The sequence below is a fragment of the Notolepis coatsorum genome (assembly GCF_963971535.1).
Source record: "Notolepis coatsorum genome assembly, chromosome: 17".
Lineage (NCBI taxonomy): Eukaryota > Metazoa > Chordata > Actinopteri > Aulopiformes > Paralepididae > Notolepis > Notolepis coatsorum.
The window spans coordinates 62,876,695-62,899,945 of NC_140181.1; the positions used below are offsets into that span (position 1 = coordinate 62,876,695).

Below are 23,251 nucleotides of genomic sequence, written 5' to 3' on the forward strand. Positions count from 1 at the left end.
CTTCTTTGTCCTGCCGCCTGTCCTGCCGCCTTTGTCCCCCTCGTTGTCTTTGTCCCGCCTGATCTCCGTTTTGCACATTCGTTGCTGAGCTAAACCAACGGCGACTGACCTGGGGCGCGCCATGTTAATTCTGATCATTTATGATATTGATGTGACATAAACAAACTAAATAAATAAAAAGGTTGTAACTCAAGTTTTGGTGATTTGAAATAAATGTTTATGTGGCCCTTTACAGGCTGGTGACATTTCAGAACCACGAGGGTCCATGAATAGACCCTAATCAGTCAGGCTTCAGGACTGGTCACTCCACAGAGATGGCCCTCATAGCAGTCACAGAGGCTCTTCACTTAGCAAGAGCAATGGGCCTCTCCTCTGTCCTGATTCTCCTGGACCTGTCGGCAGCCTTCGACACAGTTAACCATCAGATCCTCCGCGCATCCCTCGCAGGAATGGGAGTGGTAGGCTCTACGCTGGCATGGCTGTCATCCTACCTCAACAATCTCTCCTATCAAGTATCATGGACAGGTATCCTGTCGGAACCCCGCCCCCTTCAGACGGGCGTCCCCCAGGGCTTGGTTCTTGGACCCCTCCTCTTCTCCCTCTACACCAGGCCACGTGAGCGGATCGGCGCGGGCGTGAAATCCGCTCTTCGCTCTAGCCGGCTTGTTCCGCTCCGCTAATCGCTCATGTTGACCCGGCCCCAAGTCGCTCACCGCTCACCTTGAATCGAGCGCTCCCCGCTCCCCGCTCCACATCGCTCGGCAGATTATTATAATTTTTTTGGAGCATGGTGTAAATTAGCTCAAACTACAACAGTCTACACCCCCTGGGCCCCTTAACAATTGTTTGTATTGAGCCGTATTGTAATTGTACCCATTCTGCAATGTTAAATAACGTTGTTTATCCATTCACTAGCTCTACTAAGCGATGATAGCTAGCCTAGCCACAATGCTATGGTCGCTGCCATTAACGCTAGCATGTAAGCTAACGACAACAACAATGGCGTCATATACTTTTTCTAACAGGATGTGAGTGACGGTTCACCCTTCTCATTGGTTGAAAATGGCCTTCATGTTTGTACATCGCCATCTGTTGCTTTGGCATTGTACTACATGTATATTACATCAGTGTTAAACCACTGTGAGTGGCCCGGAGTGGATTGGAGCGGAGGAGAACTCTCGCTCCGGACGTCGCGCCGACCCATTTTAAAACCCACTCCTCGCTCACGTCAAAACCGCCCGCTCCACTCCCCGCGCCGCGCCGCTCACGTGCACTGCTCTACACCAAATCTCTGGGTAACATTATCACATCTCATGCCTTCTCGTATCACTGTTATGCCGATGATACTCAACTCTTCCTGTCCTTTCCTCCCTCAGATATCCATGTCTCTGAGCGAACCCGACCTGCCTGTCCAACATCTCCGCCTGGATGAGGACCAACCACCTCAAACTGAACCTAAGCAAAACAGAGCTGCTTCGCCTGTCGGCCAAATCCTCCCTACTGACTGACCTTTCCATCACAGTGGAGAATGTAGCCGTGGCTTCATCCCTGACCGCCAATAACCTTGGTGTTGTCCCTGACGACCGACTGAACTTCTCCTCTCACATCGCCGCAACAACCAGAACCTGCAGATTCCTCCTGAGCAACGTCAGAAGGATCCGCCCCTTCCTGACAAAAGACCACTCAACTCCTTGTGCAATCAACAGTCATATCTTGCCTCGACTACTGCAATGCACTGCATGCTGGTCTACCGACCACCGCCACCAAGCCACTTCAACTCATACAGAACGCAGCGGCCCGCCTGATCTCCAACCTACCAAAGTCAGCCCATGTTACCACACTTTTTAGAGAGCTGCACTGGCTCCCCATCGCCACACGAATACGCTTCAAGGCCCTCGACCTGGCATATTGTGCAGCGAAGGGAATGGCTCCCGCCTACCTCCGGTCAATGGTCTCTAACTACACACCCCAAGACCCATCCACCGTACATCTTCTGGCCGCCTCAGACCCACTCCTATCCGAGCTCCGGGAGGGTCATCAAAGAGCCGCCTATTCTCGGTCCTTGCTCCACAATGGTGGAACGAACTTCCCACCACAGTTAGGACAGCCGAAACACCACTAATCTGTCGCCACCAATCACACTTCTTCAATCAATATCTGAAAAAGAAATTATAAAAAAAAACGACGTCTTCTACTATCATGCATGTTAAAGTTAGAGGTTCTATGTAGGATTGCTAGTAACTGTCTAACTGCATATATAACTGTTTCCAATAGAGGGTGCTCTAGGCGGAGCCACTCCTGATACCACCAGGTGGCGAGTATAAATAGAGATGTCTCCTCCCCCTCTACCTCTTTCTCCACCAGCCTCTCAGTGAGAGGAGAACTCATGTGCTGCTGCTCATACCATGTGAATGAATAAACCACGCCGTTTAAAGGCTAAAGATAGAAACCATGCCTCTTGACCACATTATTGTCGCTCCATAGCCAGATTCTGTCAACAGGTTATGGGCCCAGATCACGCCGGGGCGAAATAATAAGGGTAGCAAGTTTAGCTGAAGTATAGGCTAGGTTAGCGCCGGGAGCACCGCGTGGCTAGACGCTAGGCCAACAAGAGCTAAAGCTACGCCTACCATCAACCAAGAGGATGGTGACCAAGGGAAGGAGCAAATGGCCCTCATTCAATGGAAAAGCAGAGGACTACGAGCTCTGGGAAGAGCGTATGATATGCTGCATGCACGGTGCGGGACTGAAGGCGACGATCTTGACAGCCCCCACGGGACCACTGACGGCGGAAGAGCAAGCCCTGGACGACGAGCGTAACGCAGACGCGTACTGTGAGTTAGCGCCACTGCTCGACGACACCAGCTTGGGGCTGATATTCCGCGACACTAAAGACAAAGGCCGAGAAAGCCTGGGGGTGTTGAGAGAGCATTACATCGGGCGAGGAAGACCCCGAGTCGTGGCCCTCTACATAACACTAATGGGACTGAGGAAGGGGCACACGGAGACGGTGACCGAATACGTCATCAGAGCTGAGCAGTCCATGACGGCATTGAAGAGTGCAGGAGAAGCACCAAGCGATGGGCTAATGATGGCGATGGTGATGAGGGGACTACCGGAGCTGTACAAACCGTTCACACTCCTGGTAACACACGGTTCAGTGGACATGACGCTGGGACAGTTCAAGGCCAAGTTAAGAAACTTCGAGGCCTCAGAAGATACTCACCCAGCCGCCGCAGAGGCGGGAGAGAGGGTGCTGAAGTCCCGAGCGACGCCAATGGAGAGGACCAGGACCACGGCGGAACTGGCGTGTTGGCGATGCGGAGAGAAAGGCCATCGGAGAGGCGACTGCACAAAGACTGTCTGGTGTAGCTTCTCCCGGTAAAGGGAGAGTGCAGAAACACATGCTAGTCAAGTTTGTCACAAAGACAACATGTGAGAGCGAGACACAGACAGAGGAGCCAGAGCTGGACTCCAGAGTAAGGTGTGTAGAAACAGAGACACATCAGCCCAGTGTACTTAGCACGGTCATGCAGGCAGACAGTCAGCCACCCCCAGAGGGCGATGACCAAGTGCCCCAAGCAGTGGGAGGTATCCCTCAAGGGAATACAAACCCCCAAAGTATCTGACAGACTATGCCCGGAAAGGGAGTGACGAGGATGACAGTACACTTACCACCGTTGATTACTGCTACAGGGTAGTCAGTGGGGTACCCCCGACCTTTAAAGAGGCCATAGTGTCCCCCGAACCAAGTAAATGGGAGAGAGCAAGGGATGAGGAGATTAGGTCCCTAGAGGACAACCACACCTTTACTCTAGCCAAGTTACCAGAGGGCAGACAGACAGTGGGAGGGAAATGGGTGTATTCAACCAAGTTACCAGAGGGCAGACAGACAGTGGGAGGGAAATGGGTGTATTCAATCCATGAGGGTATTGAAGGCCACGACAAATACAAAGTATGGTTCGTAGCTAACTGCTTAAATGCTGAAGGAGGGTACTCCATGTTTAAATACTGAAGGAGGGTGGCTACACTGCTTAAATGCAGGAGGAGGATACTCCAGGTTTAAATACGGGAGGAGTAGAATCCAGGTTTAAATACCTGAGTAGAATCCATGTTTAAATACCGAAATGGATCCTATGTTTAATTCCATGTTTAAAATACAGAAATGGGGCCCATGTTTAAATACAGAGGTGGATGATTTACCATGTTCTAAATGATTTAATTATGTGGAAAAGATCCTGAGATGTTTTGACTGATGTAAGAGATGTATAGAGAAGCTGTGGGTAGCCTCATTTGTTAGACAACCTGTACTCGCCCTGACCTGTTGGACCTGAACATGTTTTGTAGTGAGTAAAAATTGTTACAGCATGACCCCACAGAGAAGCATTGAACTACGTCAAAAACATGTTTTTCGTTATCCCAGAGGTGCAGCAGACGAACAGCTGTGTTTCAGAAAGGGCAGCGAGGGTTTAGGGCTTAAAGCCCACAGTGATACTATCAACCTGTGAAGCCGAGTGTATGTTTCTAGCTATGACAATGCAGAAATGTGTTTATCTAGAACAACTACTCGAAGTGCTGGACACCTATGTATATATGAAAATGTGTTTATCTAGAACAACTGCTCGAAGTGATGAACACCTATGTATATATGAAGACTGTTATTTATAAGGGCAACCAGGGAACCATTGTGATTGCTAGGAACCCAGTGTGCCGACATAGATGTAAACATGTCGATATAAAATATCATCTCATCAGATCTGTCATCAGAGAAGAAAGAATGACACTGATTTATTGTCCAACGGACGACATGGTAGCAGACACTATGAGGAAACCTGTTCCAAATTGAAATTGAAGAGATTTGCAGAGATCATGTTTAACGTGTAAATATTGATTGCCATACTCTTTTGATGTTTTGGATTGTATTATTTTCTTTGTAAAATGTTTTCGGAGAAGTTATCCAGTGTGCTAAAACAACCCTAAGTGGGAGTGTTAAAGTTAGAGGTTCTATGTAGGATTGCTAGTAACTGTCTAACTGCATATATAACTGTTTCCAATAGAGGGCGCTCTAGGCGGAGCCACTCCTGATACCACCAGGTGGTGAGTATAAATAGAGATGTCTCCTCCCCCTCTACCTCTTTCTCCACCAGCCTCTCAGTGAGAGGAGAACTCATGTGCTGCTGGTCATACCATGTGAATGAATAAACCACGCCGTTTAAAGGCTAAAGATAGAAACCATGCCTCTTGACCACATTATTGTCGCCCCATAGCCAGATTCTGTCAACAATGCACCCTTCCACTAATTAATCTTCCTTGTCTATATTGCTACCTACTATACGAATATGTCTCTACTACTATGCACTCAACACATGGTATGGATATCAATCTGAAAATGTGCTGCTTTGTAGAACATGCCAACATTATGGGAAATGGACTGAACGCACAGAGAGGAAATTGGTATATCTTCTTGTCTGACTCTGGAGAAGACAATACTCGCATTTCCCATAATGTTGGTGTGTTCCTTTAAACACATTTCACAACTTACTTTTACATTCTCTTTAATTTCCACTACATCCTTTGACTTGCTCCTACCTTCACTGTTATGTTGTCCAGTCCCTGGGTGAACTCGTCAAACTGCTGGCCCACTCTGCAGGTCACTGTGTAGTTCCTGAAGACACTGAGGGTTTTGATGATTAACAGGTCTCCCTGCTGCTCGATCACCTTCCTAAGCTTCAACACCACAGCTATCTTCCGTATAAAAGGGTTGATACCTGATAATGGGAGAACAAATCGTTTTTAAATAGATAGGCAGGTGTGTGCAGTATATGCAAATTAGTTGGATGAATTCCCATACAGCAGTGTTTCTCATATATAGATTTATTTGATGGTAAAAATGGTAAATGGTGCATTTATATAGCGCTTTTATCCAAAGCACATTTACATTTACATTTTGTCATTTAGCTGAGCTGAGTAACAATGTTCATCAAAGTGTTGAAACTTGAATGCTGCAGTGTTGAGTGCATAGTAGTAGAGACATGTTAGTATATTAGGAAGAGTGTCTACTTATTCGTACCTTAAGGTTTTTTTAAATGTTTTATTCACTACTAGTCCCGTGCATAGCCTGCAATACTGTAGATACTATCGTTGCAAGTGAATAGCTTTTATTTTTTTGTTGTTGATATTTTTATTAACATGTTCCCTTTTCAAACATCCAACAATAACACAAAAAAGACAATGAAATAAAACAATTGAGATTGAGATAAAAAAAAAAGTATAATAATAATAGTACAAAAAATAAAAGCAACACAAACAGGTAAATGTACTATGTAGAGGCCCATGGCTTACTTCTCTGTGACAGACTATAAAAATATAAACAAACACAAGACATAAATGTAACTCACATCATTAAGGTACATAAATAAATAAATAAATGATAAATAGAAATACAATAAACAGAACCCTCCCAATCAATCACCCCTCCACCCCCACTCCCCAATATCTCCCCACCCCCCGAACCCCCCCCCCCCCCCACCCCCCTTCACTACCAGTAGTGAAAGGGTTACTTCTGTAGTGTGGTAGTGAAAGGGTTAATGTCCACTCGTCAGGTAGATGAAAGGCCCAGTAGATACAGGTCAAGTGAATAGCTTTTCTCACTGTAGGCCTACCTGACATGTCTTTAATATGCTGCATCATCAATCGATTATCATGTACATGCCATGGTTATTATAGTTAACTAAAACTAAACTAAAAACTAAAACTAGATGTGTAAAAAACATTTGAGTTAACTGAAATAAAATAATACCTAGATATTGTGTTTACAAAACGAACTCAAATAAAATATACAGAAATGTTTTTAGTTTTTTACAATCTGGTCAAATTTGTCAACACAACAAGCATGAGGAGGCATTAGTGCATGATGTTATTTGAGACTGGGATGTCTACATGACCTTCACAAAGACAAAGTGATGTGTGTGTATTACACAATACCCATTCTGAACTTCTTAAATCTTGCTCCTGACGAATACAAAAAACACAAAACTACAATAACCCACATGCAAGCGTATTAAAACACTACAAAAAAGGATGCAGAGAAAGCTTTTGACAGAGTTGAATGGGGATATTTATTTGCATGTTTAGATACATTTGGTTTCGGTCCTAATTTTACCTCATGGATTAAAATTGTTATACACTTCGCCCAAAGCAGCAGTAGCTACAAACGGTATACAATCACAATACTTTCAACTTTTGAGAGCCTAGCCCACTGCTATTTGCTTTAGCGAGCCGTTGTCCATTTTTCTTAAATCAATGAAATTGATACAGGGTATTCATAGGGGAGGAATTGAGCATCGATTATCATTATATGCAGATGATTTATTATTCGTGTATAAGACCCCGTTTCAAGTATACCTCACATTATCCATAACCTGAATAGATTTGGCACATTTTCTGGATACAAACTGAACCTTAAAGCGAATACTACCCAGTCAATGATGAGGCGCTTCAGATTCAAGATCATGTTTTGCCATTTAAAAGCTCAAAATGGCTTTAAATACTTGGGTGTGAATGTCACGAGGAACATGCAGAGTCTCTGCAGACAATTTTGCCCATTTATTTGGGAGGGTTAAGTTGGATTTGAAAAGGTGGGAAACACTTCACTTATCTCTAGTGGGAAGAGGTAACTGCCTTAAAATGAACATGCTTCGAACATTTCTGTATCTTTTTTAGTGTATCCCACTTTTTCTTCCAAAGACCTTTTTCAAGTCCATTAACAAAGCTTTCACTTCATATGTATGGAACAATAAGAGCCCTAGAGTAGGCCTACCTATGGAGTTGCTACAGAGAGCCAAATTAGAAGGGGGCTTAGCTCTTCCCAATTTATGTTATTATTATTGGGCTGCAAATATCAAAAAAATTATTCATTGGCTCCAGGCTCCAGATACTGACTGGTGTCAAATTAAAGCCTCCTCCTATGTCTCGTCTTCATTGACGGCACTGGTTTTTTCAACACTTCCTCTTTCTGTCTCAAAATGTACAGATAACCCTGTGGTCTCTAACACTCTCAAGATATGGTTTCAATTCCGTCAGAATTTTGGGTTTAAGCTCCTTTTAGGCCTAAGTCCCATATGCAATAACCACAATTTCCCTTCTGATATGATAGACTCTGTGTGACGGATCATATTGGTCTGCGTTGTGTTGTTGTTAAATGTTAATGTCCCGAGGGGGAGTCGAACAGGGGAGCTCCCGCACCGCGGGCGACGACACAGGCCGCTGCACTAAGAAGTGAACTCACCCCTATGTACCGTACCTATGCGTCTGTTAACCCTGTTATGAGGAAGTGAGTTTAACTTACCAGCCTGTAATGCCACAGTCACTTGTCAACACCCCTGTTTCTGTGACTGTGCATAGACTCACGGGCTTCCCCGTTACATCTGCATTCTCTTTATGGCAAAGGCGTGGCATTTTAAGGTTTAAGGATTTATACATGGATTCTGTACTAGCCAGTTTTGAGGCCTTATCAGGTAAATTTGATCTCCCCAGGTCAAGCCTGTTTAGATATTTTCAAGTGCGTCATTTTCTTAGAAGTCATGACCCCAACTTCCCAAATCTGTCTTCAACCCCAGATTTAGAGGATATGTTAAAGCTCCCCCCTGATTCAGCTAGACTTATTTCAAGAGTGAATTGATTGATTGATTGAACATTTTATTAACAGATTGCAGAATGGGTACAATACAGTACGGCTCAATACACACAATTGTTAAGGGGATGCAGACCAGAGAAAGACTTTCGTCTTGTCTACATCCCCCCCATTTTCAATTCATCATAACATTTATAATAATAATAATAATGGATTGGATTTATATAGCGCTCTTCTCTGACTGACTGTTGCTCTGACTCAGAGCGCTTCACAGAGTCCATTATTCGTTCATACACAGTCATACCGGTGGTGGTAAGCTACAATTGCAGCCAGAGCTGCCCTGAGGCAGACTCACGGAAGCGTGGCGAATAATCAACGCCTACGGCCCCTCCGACCACCACCAACATTCATTCACATGCATACGAGGCAAGTAGGTTAAGTGTCTTGCCCAAGGACACAACGGCAATGGGATGGACATGGGCTTGAGCGGGATTCGAACCACCAACCCTTCAATCATTGGACACCCCGCTCTACCCCTGAGCCACGCCGCCCCATGTATTTATGACATACACGACATACAGATAAACAGTACTGTTTATTTACAGACAGAGTTTCTAAAAGAGAATATACATTTGAGGGGGAGGAAACTGTACATTGGGGGGGTTGGGTGAGGGGGGGGTTGGACATTTACCGGGGCCTGTTTCGAATTGCGGCCTCCCGTAGGTGCTCTTTTAGAGCGGTTTTGAAGGTGGGTAGGTGTTAAATGTAAGTAATAATATGATTGAATATAACTGCACTTTAACTGTTCCACAAGAGGGCGCTATAGGCGTAAGGAGACGCAGCTATAGCAGCTGACGTCAGGTAGCAGGTATAAGGGAATGTTCCCTCCCCCTCTGTCTCTCTCACTCTAGCTCTCACGGAGAGCAGGTCTCGTGGTGGAAATGTACATATGAAATAAACCATGCCAGTTAAGGCTAAAGAGGACCTCGTTGTCATGACCAGTTATTTTGCTCCCCAGGTGACTCTGTCAACAGGTTATGGGCCCAGATCACGGAAGAGCAAAATAACGATAGCTAGTTAGCTGAAAAGTTTAGGCTAGTTTAGCAGCGGGAGAACCGCATGACGCTAAAGCTAAGCTAACGGGCAGCTAAGCTAAGCTACAATCAAAGGGTGGCGACAAGAGGCAGGAGCAAGTGGCCCACGTTTAACGGAAGGGCAGAAGAATACGAGCTCTGGGAAGAGCGGATGTTGTGCTGTATGCACGGAGTGGGACTGAAAAAGACAATTTTGACGGGCCTCACGGGAGAAATAACGGAGGCCGCGCAAGCCCTGGATACAAAGCTGAATGCTGACGCATACTGCGACCTAGCACCACTCCTAGACAACACAAGCTTGGGGCTGATATTCCGGGACACAAAGGACAAAGGCTGAGAGAGTCTAAAAGTGTTAAGAGAACACTACATCGGCAGAGTTAGGCCCCGGATTGTATCCCTGTATATAACTTTGACCGCGCTGAAGAAAGCTAACACAGAGACTGTGATTGAATACGTCATCAGGGCGGAACAGATCATCACGGCGCTCAAGAGTGCAGGAGAAGCACCGAGCGATGGACTAATGATGGCGATGGTTATGAGGGGACTACCGGAGATGTATAAAACATTGTGGGGCGGCGTGGCTCAGGGGTAGAGCGGGTTGTCCAATGATCGAAGGGTTGGTGGTTCGAATCCCGCTCAAGCCCATGTCCATCCCACTGCCGTTGTGTCCTTGGGCAAGACACTTAACCTACTTGCCTCGTATGAATGTGTATGCATGTGAATTAATGTTGGTGGTGGTCGGAGGGGCCGTAGGCGATGATTATTCGCCACGCTTCCGTGAGTCTGCCTCAGGGCAGCTCTGGCTGCAATTGTAGCTTACCACCACCGGTATGACTGTGTATGAACGAATAATGGACTCTGTGAAGCGCTCTGGGTCTCATGAAGAGCGCTATATAAATCCAAGTCATTATTATTATTATTATTCACACTGTTGGTGACACACAGTTCAGCGGACATGTCGCTGGGGGAGTTCAAGGCCAAGCTGCGGAACTTCGAGGCCTCAGAAGACTCAGACCCGTCGCCGAAGAGGCGGGAGAAAGGGTAATGAAGGCCCGGGCAGCGCCAAAGAAGAATACGGGACCCCTGACGGAGATGGCGTGTTGGCGATGTGGAGAAAAGGGTCACCGAAAAGATAAGTGCATAAAAAACGTTTGGTGTAGTTTCTGTGGAACTTCGGGACACGCGGACAGAGTGTGTAGAAAGAACCACGAACAGAGTGCTCGGTACGCGCACGTGCAAGATGGCGGCTGTGTGCAAGATGGCGGCAGCGGTGGACGTGAGGCGAGTCGAGACGACGCCCGGAGAGCAGCGGGAAGAGAGGACTTCACCTTCGGGGCGCAGACAGCATACGTCAGCCAGTCAACGCAGCAGCAGCAGGTCCAAAGGAAGGGACTGATCGTGGACACAGGTGCGTCGTCCCACATTATCAACGACAGGAACCGATTCAAGAACTTTGACAGCACCTTCGAGCCGGAGAGACACAGCATGGAGCTGGCAGACGGGAAGCGCACATTCGGGTTGATGCAGGGGAGAGGAGACGCACACTCGCACAGGTATGCCTCATAGACAGTGAGGGGCGCCGGTGTACAGTGACGTTGAAGAACGCCCTCTACATACCCTCGTTCCCACAAGAACTATTCTCTGTAAAATCTGCTACTGCAAACGGTGCCAAAGTGTTCTTCAATGAAGGTAACGATGTTCTTGTGGAGCCTGACGGTACGAGGTTTAACATTGAGGTGTACAAGAGAATGTATTATCTACAAACAGAATGTAATGAAAATGATATGTGTAATGTCAGTCATGATATTCACACATGGCATGAGATCATGGGTCATTGTAATTACGAGGATATACTGAAGCTGCAGGCGGTGACAGTAGGCATGCACATTAATGGTGAAAAGCATAGACCTAACAAAGAATGTGATGTGTGTATAAAGGGAAAGTTCACTCAAACAAGCAACAGAGGTCCCACGGAAAAGGTAAAGACACCACTTGAGCTAGTTAACACAGATCTAGCCGGCCCAGTAAATAATGAGTCCATAGGTGGCTTTAAATATGTGCAGTCTTTCACAGATGTGTGTACAGGGGCAGTGTTTCTTTACTTTCTCAGAGCAAAGAGTGACACACTCCAGGCCACAGAAAAATTCCTTGCAGATGTAGCTCCGTATGGCAGCATAAAATGCTTAAGGTCCGATAACGGAACAGAGTTCACAAATAGAGAGTTCCAATCACTGCTGAGAAGGAACAAGATCAGACACGAGACGTCCTGTCCTTACTCCCCGCACCAGAACGAGATAGCAGAGAGGGAAGGACGCACTCTTTTTGAAATGGCTAGGTGTAAGCTAATAGATGGTAACTTATCTAAGAGTCTATGGCATTATGCGGTACAAGAAGCCGCTTACACCAGAAATCGGTGTTTTAACAAGCGCACGGGCACCACCCCGTATACAGCACTGACAGGAAAAAGCTGTGATCTAGCCAGGATGCACAAGTTTGGGTCAGTGTGTTATGCTTACCAACAGGACAGAGGAAAGCTCGAGTCCAGGTGTGAAAAAGGACTTTTTGTAGGACATGACAAGGGCAGCCCCGCTTTTCTAGTCTATTATCCCGGTAAAGGGAAAGTGCAAAAGCACAGGTTAGTAAAGTTTGTCACAAAGACAACATGTGAGAACGAGACACAGACACAGGAGCCAGAGCTGGACTCCAGAGTAGGGTGTGAGGAAAGAGAGACACCACAGCCTAGTGTACTGAGCACAGACATGCAGACAGATGGTCAACCAGAGGATGATGACGAGAAGCACCCTAGGGTGACGTCACGTGCCTCATGCAGTGGGAGATATCCCTCCCGGGAACATAAACCCCCAAAGTATCTGAACGACTATGCCCAGAGAGAAAGTGACGAGGATGACAGTACACTTACCAGCATAGATTACTGCTACAGAGTAGTGAGTGGTGTACCTCAGACCTTTAAAGAGGCCATGATATCCCCTGAGTCAGGAAAATGGGAGAGAGCAATGGATGAGGAGATGAGGTCCCTAGAGGACAATCATACTTTTACTCTAACAAAGTTACCAGAGGGTAGACAGACAGTGGGAGGCAAACTTCATACAGAACCCAGTAGACCCCTGTTGTAACTGAGGGGTTACAAAACCCTGACTGTATTAAAGATTGTGATAGATTAAACCACTACTACATATTATTATTATTATTACTTGCCAGACAGTACAGTTATTATGGCAGACACTCAAATAGACGGCACGGTGACAAAGAGATATCATTTACAGTATTTTATTATTATGCAGAGATACAACTGATAATTACTGGGTCGCTCTTTTATGGCGAATGATATTAGAATGTCAGAGTATCAAAGTCAGTGGGAATGAATAATTCCTAGGCTAAGTATACTAGACCGGACGCTGCATGGCGTGAGATGGCGATATAGGGGGGCAAAACGAGGGTATAGCTGGAGACTGGTGATTTCCTCCCACAGAGTTGTAAGCTCCAGAGGAATGAAGAATAGACGGATACTCAGGCTGGTCACTTGAAGAAAAGGGGTTCTCATACGGATCCGGTCCTTATAATCCAAGTGCTCGGTAGCAGGGTAATAGCTGTAATCCAATGCCCGATAGCAATGATGATAGCCAGCCAGCTTCGTCCCCGAAGCTAGCCCGATGTAGGTCTTCAGGGTAGTTAAATCCAAACGACAATGGTATTAATGATGCTCTTCTCCACGGTACTACGTTTCCACAAGTCACTATAATCCACCAATAATGGTTCTACAATATCGCCGCGGTAGGTTCCAATGCTCACATGTCCAATAGTTCTGCTGCTAGGTTCACCTCGTGTTCTGATACTAATTACGTTAAGTCCACACACACTTGCTAAGGTTCACACTAGTTACTAAACGAACGAACTGCTTGTTAATGCTGCACACCGAACGAACTGCTGTAATACGATTCACACTAAATGACGAGCTCTTTACTTCACGTTAGGTTAGGTCGAACTTGACTCTGCTACTAGACGAACTGGGTTAACGTTACTGCGTTAACTGTAATGACGAACTCCACAATACGTTAGGTTCAACTACTGCTACTTTACTTCGGACGAACTGCTTATGTTTGCGCCTTCCACAATATATATACTTAGAGGGCTTTCTAGGGCGCAACCGAAGCTCTTGTCCGGAATCAATGCGCTGGCCCCAGGCATGTCTCAACTTGTCCAGACTCATCTTTGAACTTGTCTGAGGGGCGCGATTCTTGGCGCCGCCAGAGTCAAGGGCGTTATCCAATGAGGAAAGCGAATAATGCTATGATTCAAACGGAGGCTTAAAGGGATATAGCTTATATATATAAATAATATACAAGTTATATAAAACAATAAAACGTAGATTCTCAGTGTTAATCTGGCCCTTCAGAACAGCCGCCTCCTAATTAGTCCGCACCTAATTAGTAAAGGGGGCACAGATTAATATTAGTGTCCAGTCAACTTCTCCATACTTTGTTGTGAAGAGTTAGAACAATCTACAAAGTCAGTGGGTCATGGTCGTCGTCAGGGGAGTCAGGGATCTCCGGCAGCTCTATCAACTTAGCCACAGGTCGGGTGTAAGTCCGCCCTTGGACTATGACTTCTGCCGCTCTGACCTTCCCATCGGCACCAGTAATCACTCTGCTCACACGGCCGGCCGGCCACGTAGCTCTGGGTAGTGACTGGTCTATTATCGTGACGACTGTGTCCACATTCAGGTTGTCCCTGTCCTTAACCCACTACTGACGGGCTGGAAGGGATGGTAGGTAGCGTAGGAGGAAGCGGGCCCAAGACTGGTCGGCCAGTACTTGGCTGTGTCTCCACATCCCCCTTGCTTTCATCTCGTCCTGTCTGTACACCGTCTGAGCAAGGGCCGGGTCCGGCCGCCCCATCAAGAGGTAGTTTGGGGTGATGGGTTCGAGGTCAGCTACGTCGCTTGGAGCGTAGCTGAGGGGGGTGGAGTTCGGAACTCCCTCTTCTTGAGCCCACGGTTCTCTCACAGGCATCTTCGTCCGCTTCAAGAGTGGGGTTGCATGTCTGAACACTCCGTCGACCTTGACTCTCGTAGTCTTTTGCTCTAGTAGAGCTATGGCGTACTTGTCCTCCTTGGAGCGAACTATCTTGCATTCGGTCTTGAATGGCATCGCATCTAATGTCCATAGCCTCTCAACGGGCTGTAAGAGGGTAGTGTCTTGGTCGCTCACCTTCGTGTACAGGCAGCGGGTGGACGTTGGTTGGCTGGCGGGTCCGTAGAGGGGGCCCTGGAGCGTCCACCCCAGTCGGGTCTTAACTGCGGCTGGGCATCCTTTGGGTCCGATGTGGGCCGCCTTGGTTGGGACAATGAGGTCCGCGTGGTCGGAGCCGATGAGTAGGGTCGGTGTAGCGCCGTCGATGAGCGGTATAGGCAGTCGGCGTAGGTGCGCGTACTTCTCCATCAGCTGTGGGATGGGGTAGTCATAGCGTGACAGACCTATGTCGTGGCTGGTGAACGCCTTGGTGATGCTGTACCGCTTCTCGGGCTGCTCGATCGCTGCTATGGTGAACGAGACGTTTTCACCCTTTATTGTTTTTAAGTCTCGACTAATGGTACGGATTGTCATTGTTTCCTCTGGACCCCGCAGGCCCAACTGGGTCGCGGCGGAAGCGAGGAGGAGAGTCTTCTCTGACCCGTCGTTGAGGACGGCGTAGGTGTTGAGTACCTCGTCCCCGTAGCTCAGGAGCACTCGGACCACCTTGAGGAGCACTCGGGAGCTCCCGCTCTTCGCAGGGTCTATGTATAGTACTTCTGCTGGTGAGTTGCCTTGTAGATCTAGTCTTCTCTTGTGGGCCTCGCGCAGTGTATCGCAGTAAGCGTGGTCCTGCGTGTTAGTCTTACTCCACTGATCCATTTCGGCGGGGGTCAGTTTCTGGTATGCGTCGCACCGTAACTTGGAGTGTCCGCTGCGGCAGTAAGTACACCAGGGGGAGGGCCAATGGATCTTCTGTAGTGGTGGGGGGTAAATATTCCGTTCCTCTGTGGCGGGGGAGTTGTGACTCATCTGTGGTGACACCGCCTCGGCCTGGTACATCACTGTGATGGGCCTACTTTGGTTTCCTGGTGGGCGTTTATTGCTCTCGTGCAGGACTTCTAGGTGGGCGCCGTCACACTTGCCGCACCTTTTCTTAAGGCGGCACTCAGCTGCCATGTGGCCGCGCGCGCAGCGGAAGCAGCGGCGGTTATCCTTAAGCCACTGACTTATTTCGGCTGTAGTCAGTCCTTTGAAGGCGTCGCACTGTGACAGCCAGTGTTCACTGTCGCAGTACTGACAGGCAGCCTTCCATTTCTCCTTGGCGTGGGGGTTGGGACTCGTCTGCCGTGACACCACCTCGGCCTGGTGCATCACGGTGGTGGGCCTGCTGTTGTCTTTAAACCTTCTCGGTCCATCTTTAGTGTTAGAGCCGCCCCACGCGGAGGTGTCGATCCGTAGGCTGCTGACCTCTCTGGCTAAGAAGTCAGCAAGGTCTAGGAGTGATTGTTCTGGGCCGTGGGGGTCACGGTGATCTCTTTGCCGCCGAAAACGTTCTTGGCGGGCTGGGGGGAGCTTCTCTAGTATCCGCTCCACGTTGGAGTTGGCGTATAACTCGTACATCCCCTTCTCCTTCTGTGACCCGAGCATCCCTACCAGGGATTGTACTTTAATGGATAGGTCATCCAGGGCTCTATTGTCTTTAGCTGGGGGGAGACGTTCAATCTCCCGTATCTCTTGAATTACATAGTCCCATGTACGTCCATAACGCGCGTAGAGGGCCACCAGGGCATCAGAGTAGGGAGTCCTTGAGTTAGAATATGCCAGCGCTATGTTGTGCGCTCTGGGTACTTTAAGGTGCTTGAGGAGAATGGCATATTTGTAGGACTCGTCCTGTACTCCGGACATAATGGTCTCTAAACACATGCGCAGTTCGGTATACTGCGCTCTGTCTTCACGCGTAAAGTCTGGGAATGTGGGTGTCCCAATGTAAGATGCCATGGATGGCTGTGACACTGATGCGCGTAGGGGGAGAGGCCTCCTTGGCGAGTCTCCCCGTATGTGGGGTCGTGGGTTCGTGCTGGGTGGGAACCAGAGGCCGGGCCCCCAGGTACTGCTCCTTGGTGCTGACTGTTGATTAAACTCACCCCTGGGATGGGTTGGTGGTTCGTAACGCAGCGTGTCGGGGCTGAGGTCGGGGCTGTACTGTTCCTCCTGGTCCGAGATGGGTTCGTGCGTGTGGGCTTTATGTCCTCCCTCGTCCTCTGCTAGGCTTTGTAGTTGCTTGGTTAGTTTCTCGGCGACGTAGGCAGGTTCTTCCCGTTGGCTGGGTCCCGTATAGATTGGTCGGGGAGGGGAAGGTGCCCTCGACCCTTGTCTTGATGATCTCCGGGAGCTCCGGGTGGAGGAGTGGGGAGTCGCCCTCTGGAGCACTTGCTCCATCATCTGCGCCTGCAGACGGTCTCGTTCCGCCTCGCGCTGGGCATTGGCTGCGTCGCGCTGTGCCTCGCGTTGCGCATTGGCGCGGTCTCGCTCCATGGTTTCTTCAGCCTGGAGGCGCCTCTCTTCCAGTCTGATGGTCATCGCGGCGTCAGCCTGGAGGCGACTCTCTTCCAGTCTGAGGTGTTCGCGCTCGCTCTGGAGGCGGTTACGCTCACTCTCTTGTTGCGCCTGGAGGCGTTCTCTTTCCGTTGAAGAATGTTCGCGCTCACTCTGTTGTTGCGCTTGGAGGCGGTCACGCTCACCCTGGATGCGGTCTCTTTCGGTTGAAGCTGTCAGCGTGGCGATCAAGACTTGCGCTAGCCTCTGGTCGGCCTCGCTTGGGGATGACGCTGATGATGGTGATCTGGAGTTGACAAGGCTTGGCGTTGACCTGTTCTCTTTACGCGCTCCGAGGTCCATCTCGAGGGCGCTGTTTCTTATCTTCTCCCGCGCTCCGAGGTCCATCTCGGAGACGCGGTACTCTTTTCTTTGGTGCGCGCCGAGGTCCATCTTGGGGCCGCGCTCTTTATCCTCTTGCGCTCCAAGATCCATCTCGGGTGCGCGTTCTGTACCTTCTTGCGCTCCGAGGTCCATCTCGGATGCGCAGTCTTTATCTTCTGGCGCTCCGAGGTCCATCTCGGTGGCGCTGTGGTCGTTGGGCATAGTCAAGTCATGTCCCACTTGTCCCCCCCGTGAGCTAAGTCAGTTTCGCTTAAACCAGCTTGGGTCTCTACTAGTGGGGCCGACAAGTCGATAAGGTTGGGCATACTTAAGCTATTAGTTTTATCCGTGCTTAACGTCTTTCTAGATAAGCTAGGAGGTAGAACTACAGCGTAGTCCTCCAAGTGTGGAGGGGGCTGACGCTGGTGCTTAGGGCGCTCTAGTTTGGGAGAGCCGTTTGGAGAGTGTCCGCCGCTGGCCATATTACTATTAATATGATTAGTATTACTGATACCCTCCGGCTCGAAGGACCAATTGTAACTGAGGGGTTACAAAACCCTGACTGTATTAAAGATTGTGATAGATTAAACCACTACTACATATTATTATTATTACTTGCCAGACAGTACAGTTATTATGGCAGACACTCAAATAGACGGCACGGTGACAAAGAGATATCATTTACAGTATTTTATTATTATGCAGAGATACAACTGATAATTACTGGGTCGCTCTTTTATGGCGAATGATATTAGAATGTCAGAGTACCAAAGTCAGTGGGAATGAATAATTCCTAGGCTAAGTATACTAGACCGGACGCTGCATGGCGTGAGATGGTGATATAGGGGGGCAAAACGAGGGTATAGCTGGAGACTGGTGATTTCCTCCCACAGAGTTGTAAGCTCCAGAGGAATGAAGAATAGACGGATACTCAGGCTGGTCACTTGAAGAAAAGGGGTTCTCATACGGATCCGGTCCTTATAATCCAAGTGCTCGGTAGCAGGGTAATAGCTGTAATCCAATGCCCGATAGCAATGATGATAGCCCCCGATGTAGATCTTCAGGGTAGTTAAATCCAAACGACAATGGTATTAATGATGCTCTTCTCCACAGTACTACGTTTCCACAAGTCACTATAATCCACCAATAATGGTTCTACAATATCGCCGCGGTAGGTTCCAATGCTCACATGTCCAATAGTTCTGCTGCTAGGTTCACCTCGTGTTCTGATACTAATTAGGTTAAGTCCACACACACTTGCTAAGGTTCACACTAGTTACTAAACGAACGAACTGCTTGTTAATGCTGCACACCGAACGAACTGCTGTAATACGATTCACACTAAATGACGAGCTCTTTACTTCACGTTAGGTTAGGTCGAACTTGACTCTGCGTTAACTGTAATGACGAACTCCACAATACGTTAGGTTCAACTACTGCTACTTTACTTCGGACGAACTGCTTATGTTTGCGCCTTCCACAATATATATACTTAGAGGGCTTTCTAGGGCGCAACCGAAGCTCTTGTCCGGAATCAATGCGCTGGCCCCAGGCATGTCTCAACTTGTCCAGACTCGTCTTTGAACTTGTCTGAGGGGCGCGATTCTTGGCGCCGCCAGAGTCAAGGGCGTTATCCAATGAGGAAAGCGAATAATGCTATGATTCAAACGGAGGCTTAAAGGGATATAAATAATATACAAGTTATATAAAACAATAAAACGTAGATTCTCAGTGTTAATCTGGCCCTTCAGAACACCTGTGTTTACACAAAGGAGTCAAAAGAGTCAGGAAAAGTGATAATTGTGATTTGGGTGGATGATTTAATCATCGCAGCAGACAACACTAGAAACCTAGAGCAGGTGAAAGGTATGTTCTCCACCAGATTAAAAATGAAAGACCTAGGTAGGTTAAAACATTTTCTAGGCATGGACTTCGAACAGTCTGCCAGTTGTGTAAAAATATCCCAGAAGAGATATGTGGAAAAGATCCTGAATCGTTTTGACATGCAAGAATGTAGAACTAGGGAAACACCATGTGATCAAAAGCTAGACTACAAAGAGGATGCTCAGAAATTGACAGATGTAAAAATGTACAGAGAAGCTATAGGTTGACAACATGTACTCGCCCTGACCTATGTTTTGTAGTGAGTAAATTATCACAGCATTTTGCTGATCCCACAGAAGAGCACTGGATTACAGCAAAACATGTTTTTCGTTATCTCAAAGGCACAGCAGATAAACAGCTTTGTTTCAGAAAGAGCAGCGAGGGCTTAGGGCTTCAAGCCTATAGTGATGCAGATTGGGCGGCAGACGCCACAGACAGGAGAAGTACCACAGGGTATTGTGTGAGTATGGGTACAGACAGCTCACTGGTTTCATGGAAAACAAAGAAACAGCCCACAGTGGCACTATCAACTTGTGAAGCCGAATATATGGCTCTAGCTTTGACAATACAGGAATGTATTTATCTAGAACAGGGGTCAGCAACCTTTTTGACATGGAGTGCCTGTTTGAAATATAGTTGTAACTAGTGTGCCTCAACAATATTCCATGCATCGTAAATTTTTTTTCTCATAATCAGGTCTTTTTAATGATAATTTTTATATTATTACATCATTATTGTTATTGTTATTATTAACAATATTATTATGATGGTTGTATCAACCCTAAATCTGAGTGGGGGGGGGGAATGCAATGCAGACAAACAGCTGCATACAGTGCGACCATTTCACTCACATTTGCCCATTCATTTTTGGACACATCACACACCATCGGTGTGTGTACTGTACGTGTGCTGTCACAGCTCCACCTACAGGCCTAATGGAGAACACCAGGAGAACACCAGGATGTATATGGAGGGTGAATGTGAGGTATATTGTGTAAATAAGTTTTGATTGATCGCAAGACTACACTGTAAAAAAATTAATAATAATAGTTACCAGAACTTAAAAATATTGAGTTCAGTAATTGTGCATTAAGGTTTTCAGTTTTCAATCCATAATAAGTTAACAGAAAAAAAGTACACAACCACATTATTTCAACCTAATAAAACGATTGTCGTAAATTAAATTGATCAAAATGACCCGTATAAGCATTACAGGAGGGATCAAAATCATCTAGCGGTTTCTGGAAAAGGCCATAGGAGAATTCAGTCAAAGGCTAACAGTGCAACCTTTCACCCTTCACCTAGTAGCTATAGGAAAAAGCCCGGAGTACCATAAAAATAAGAACAGATCAAATGGCAAACAGATGAAACCTCTTTCCCCACACAACAAAGTGGGATGGAGGGCCCAATACTTAACTTTAAGTCAGGCCTGAAGGCCGGCACCAGAGTTCTGTTTACTTTAGCTAAGCAGTCCAAACAGACCTTTCTGGAATACCCACTGTTAGGTTGAGTGGGTACTATATTTCCATCTGTATGAGGGTCGCATTCAGGGACACTTGGGTAAATCATTCTAAAAGGAAACTAGTTCACATCCCCTCTGTAAGGTCACCTTGTAACGCTGCTTCGCAAGACCCAAATTACCAGAGAGAGACCAAATTAAATAAAACAACAGTCCTAAATACATTGCTTATGAAATAAAAAAGAGATGGAGTTTTGCATACTACTGTACCCACAATAATCTAAATCTGAATTAAATAGGATTTAGATGATCTAGCATAATCTGGAATGTAATAGTAAAAAGCATGTAGTAAAATAGAGTGAATATTTTATTGTTCATTTAGAAAGAAAAGGTTAAGACCAAATTGGAAAAATAGCGGGCCTAATGTAAACTTATCCAAAAAGGTGATTGCTAATTTAGATCCCATTGGCAAGAGTTGTGTGTGTATTGTGCTGTGCTGTACCCATTCTGCAATCTGTTAGCAAAGTGTTCATTCATTTATTCAATAAAAATTCAATGTTAGTCCGTTTCATTACAAGGAAGAACGAGCCGAAAATAGTCATTTCACTTCCTTATTGGTCAGGGAACCCAGTTCTTTCGTGTTAAGCCAATTAGAGCAGGAACCGGAGTCTCTGTTCTGTGACATCACGGGGCAGAGACTCGACCACTGGGCGGGGTTTGGGCGATTCCTATATTTACCACAGGTTGAGAGACATGGAAGGAACGCACGGAGACCAGCAGACCACGTCGACGCACGGAGAGCATCATCTTGAGACGACCCCCAAAACCTACGCTGAAAACCTATCCAATCGAGACGTGCTGCAGATGCTTTTAGACAATAGAAAAGTTGGCGAGAACTTTAAGCTGTGTGGATCTTCCAATAAACGACGGCCAGACTGTCTTTGTACCTTTAGCGCCTGGCTCCGATTCCAAATCATTTATAAGACAATTGAACAGAACGTGTGAGTACAACAGCAGAGATACTATAGAGATCCACTATACGATCCTAAGACTTTAGTAGATAGATTCATTGAAGAGACACGTTACGATGTTTATTGTCATTGTTTTAAGAACACAAGTTGACTTGGTAATACTCACATTTTGAGTAAAAAAATGGCTTTTAACATGTGCAATGTTCAATGAAATAGAAAAATAAATAATAAAATGTGTTGATTAATCCCACTGGTCACAATGGTGACCATAATAATGTTTTTGTTATAAGGCTCTGCAAATGTTACTGAATGATGTAGCAATGTATTTCCAGCTAAATTGAAATAATAAACAAATAAAGGGTCTCAATTAAATATGTGGTAGTAAAAAGAACCTGTGGGAGGATTTCAACAAGATAAATGCGACAACAGTGCAAAATATTTCACTATTTTTCAAAAAAAAAAAAAAAAAGAAATAATTGATTGATTTTTTTTTAATGCTGCCCCCTGTGCCTATGCAAATGCCCCCGCGTGCCTATGCAGGCTTGCGTGCCTAGGGTTGCCTACCCCTGATCTAGAACAACTGCTTGAAGGAATGGATACCTTATGTATATAAGAAAACTGTTGTTTATGAAGGCAACCAGGGAACCATTGCACTTGCACATTGCACTTGCACATTGCACTCTGTGTGCCGACAGAGGTGTAAACATGTGGATATAAAATATCACTTCATTAGATGTCATCAGAGAAGAAAGGATGACACTTGTTTACTGTCCTACAGACGACATGGTTGCAGACGCTATGACCAAGCCTATCTCCAAACTGAAATTGAAAAGATTTGCAGGGGTCATGTTTCGGGGTCATTTGCAGGGGTCATGTTTTGTGTGTAAATATTGCCTGTTATGTAATATTGACCGCCATGTTCTTTTGATGTTTTGAACTGTATTTTTTTGTTGGAAAAGTTGTACAGTATACACGTCATTCATAAGTGGGAGTGTTAAATGTAAGTAATAATATGATTGAATATAACTGCACTTTAACTGTTCCACAAGAGGGCGCTATAGGCGTAAGGAGACGCAGCTATAGCAGCTGACGTCAGGTAGCAGGTATAAGGGAATGTTCCCTCCCCCTCTGTATCGCTCACTCTAGCTCTCATGGAGAGCAGGTCTCATGGTGGAAATGTAATGAAATAAACCACGCCAGTTAAGGCTAAAGAGGACCTCGTTGTCATGACCAGTTATTTTGCTCCCCAGGTGACTCTG

At 46.6% G+C, this 23,251-nt stretch overlaps 1 protein-coding gene across 1 annotated transcript in view; it reads right to left on the minus strand.

Moving 5' to 3' along the window:
* The window catches only part of LOC311244059 (retinoid-binding protein 7-like), a gene marked incomplete at both ends in the record, with an annotated part of 34,567 nt that overhangs the window by 8,758 nt on the left and 2,558 nt on the right, over positions 1-23,251 (minus strand). The window contains one exon of the mRNA XM_084333469.1: positions 5,590-5,768. Coding sequence (XP_084189595.1) covers positions 5,590-5,768 — 179 coding nt within the window. The remainder of the gene's footprint in view (positions 1-5,589; positions 5,769-23,251) is intronic.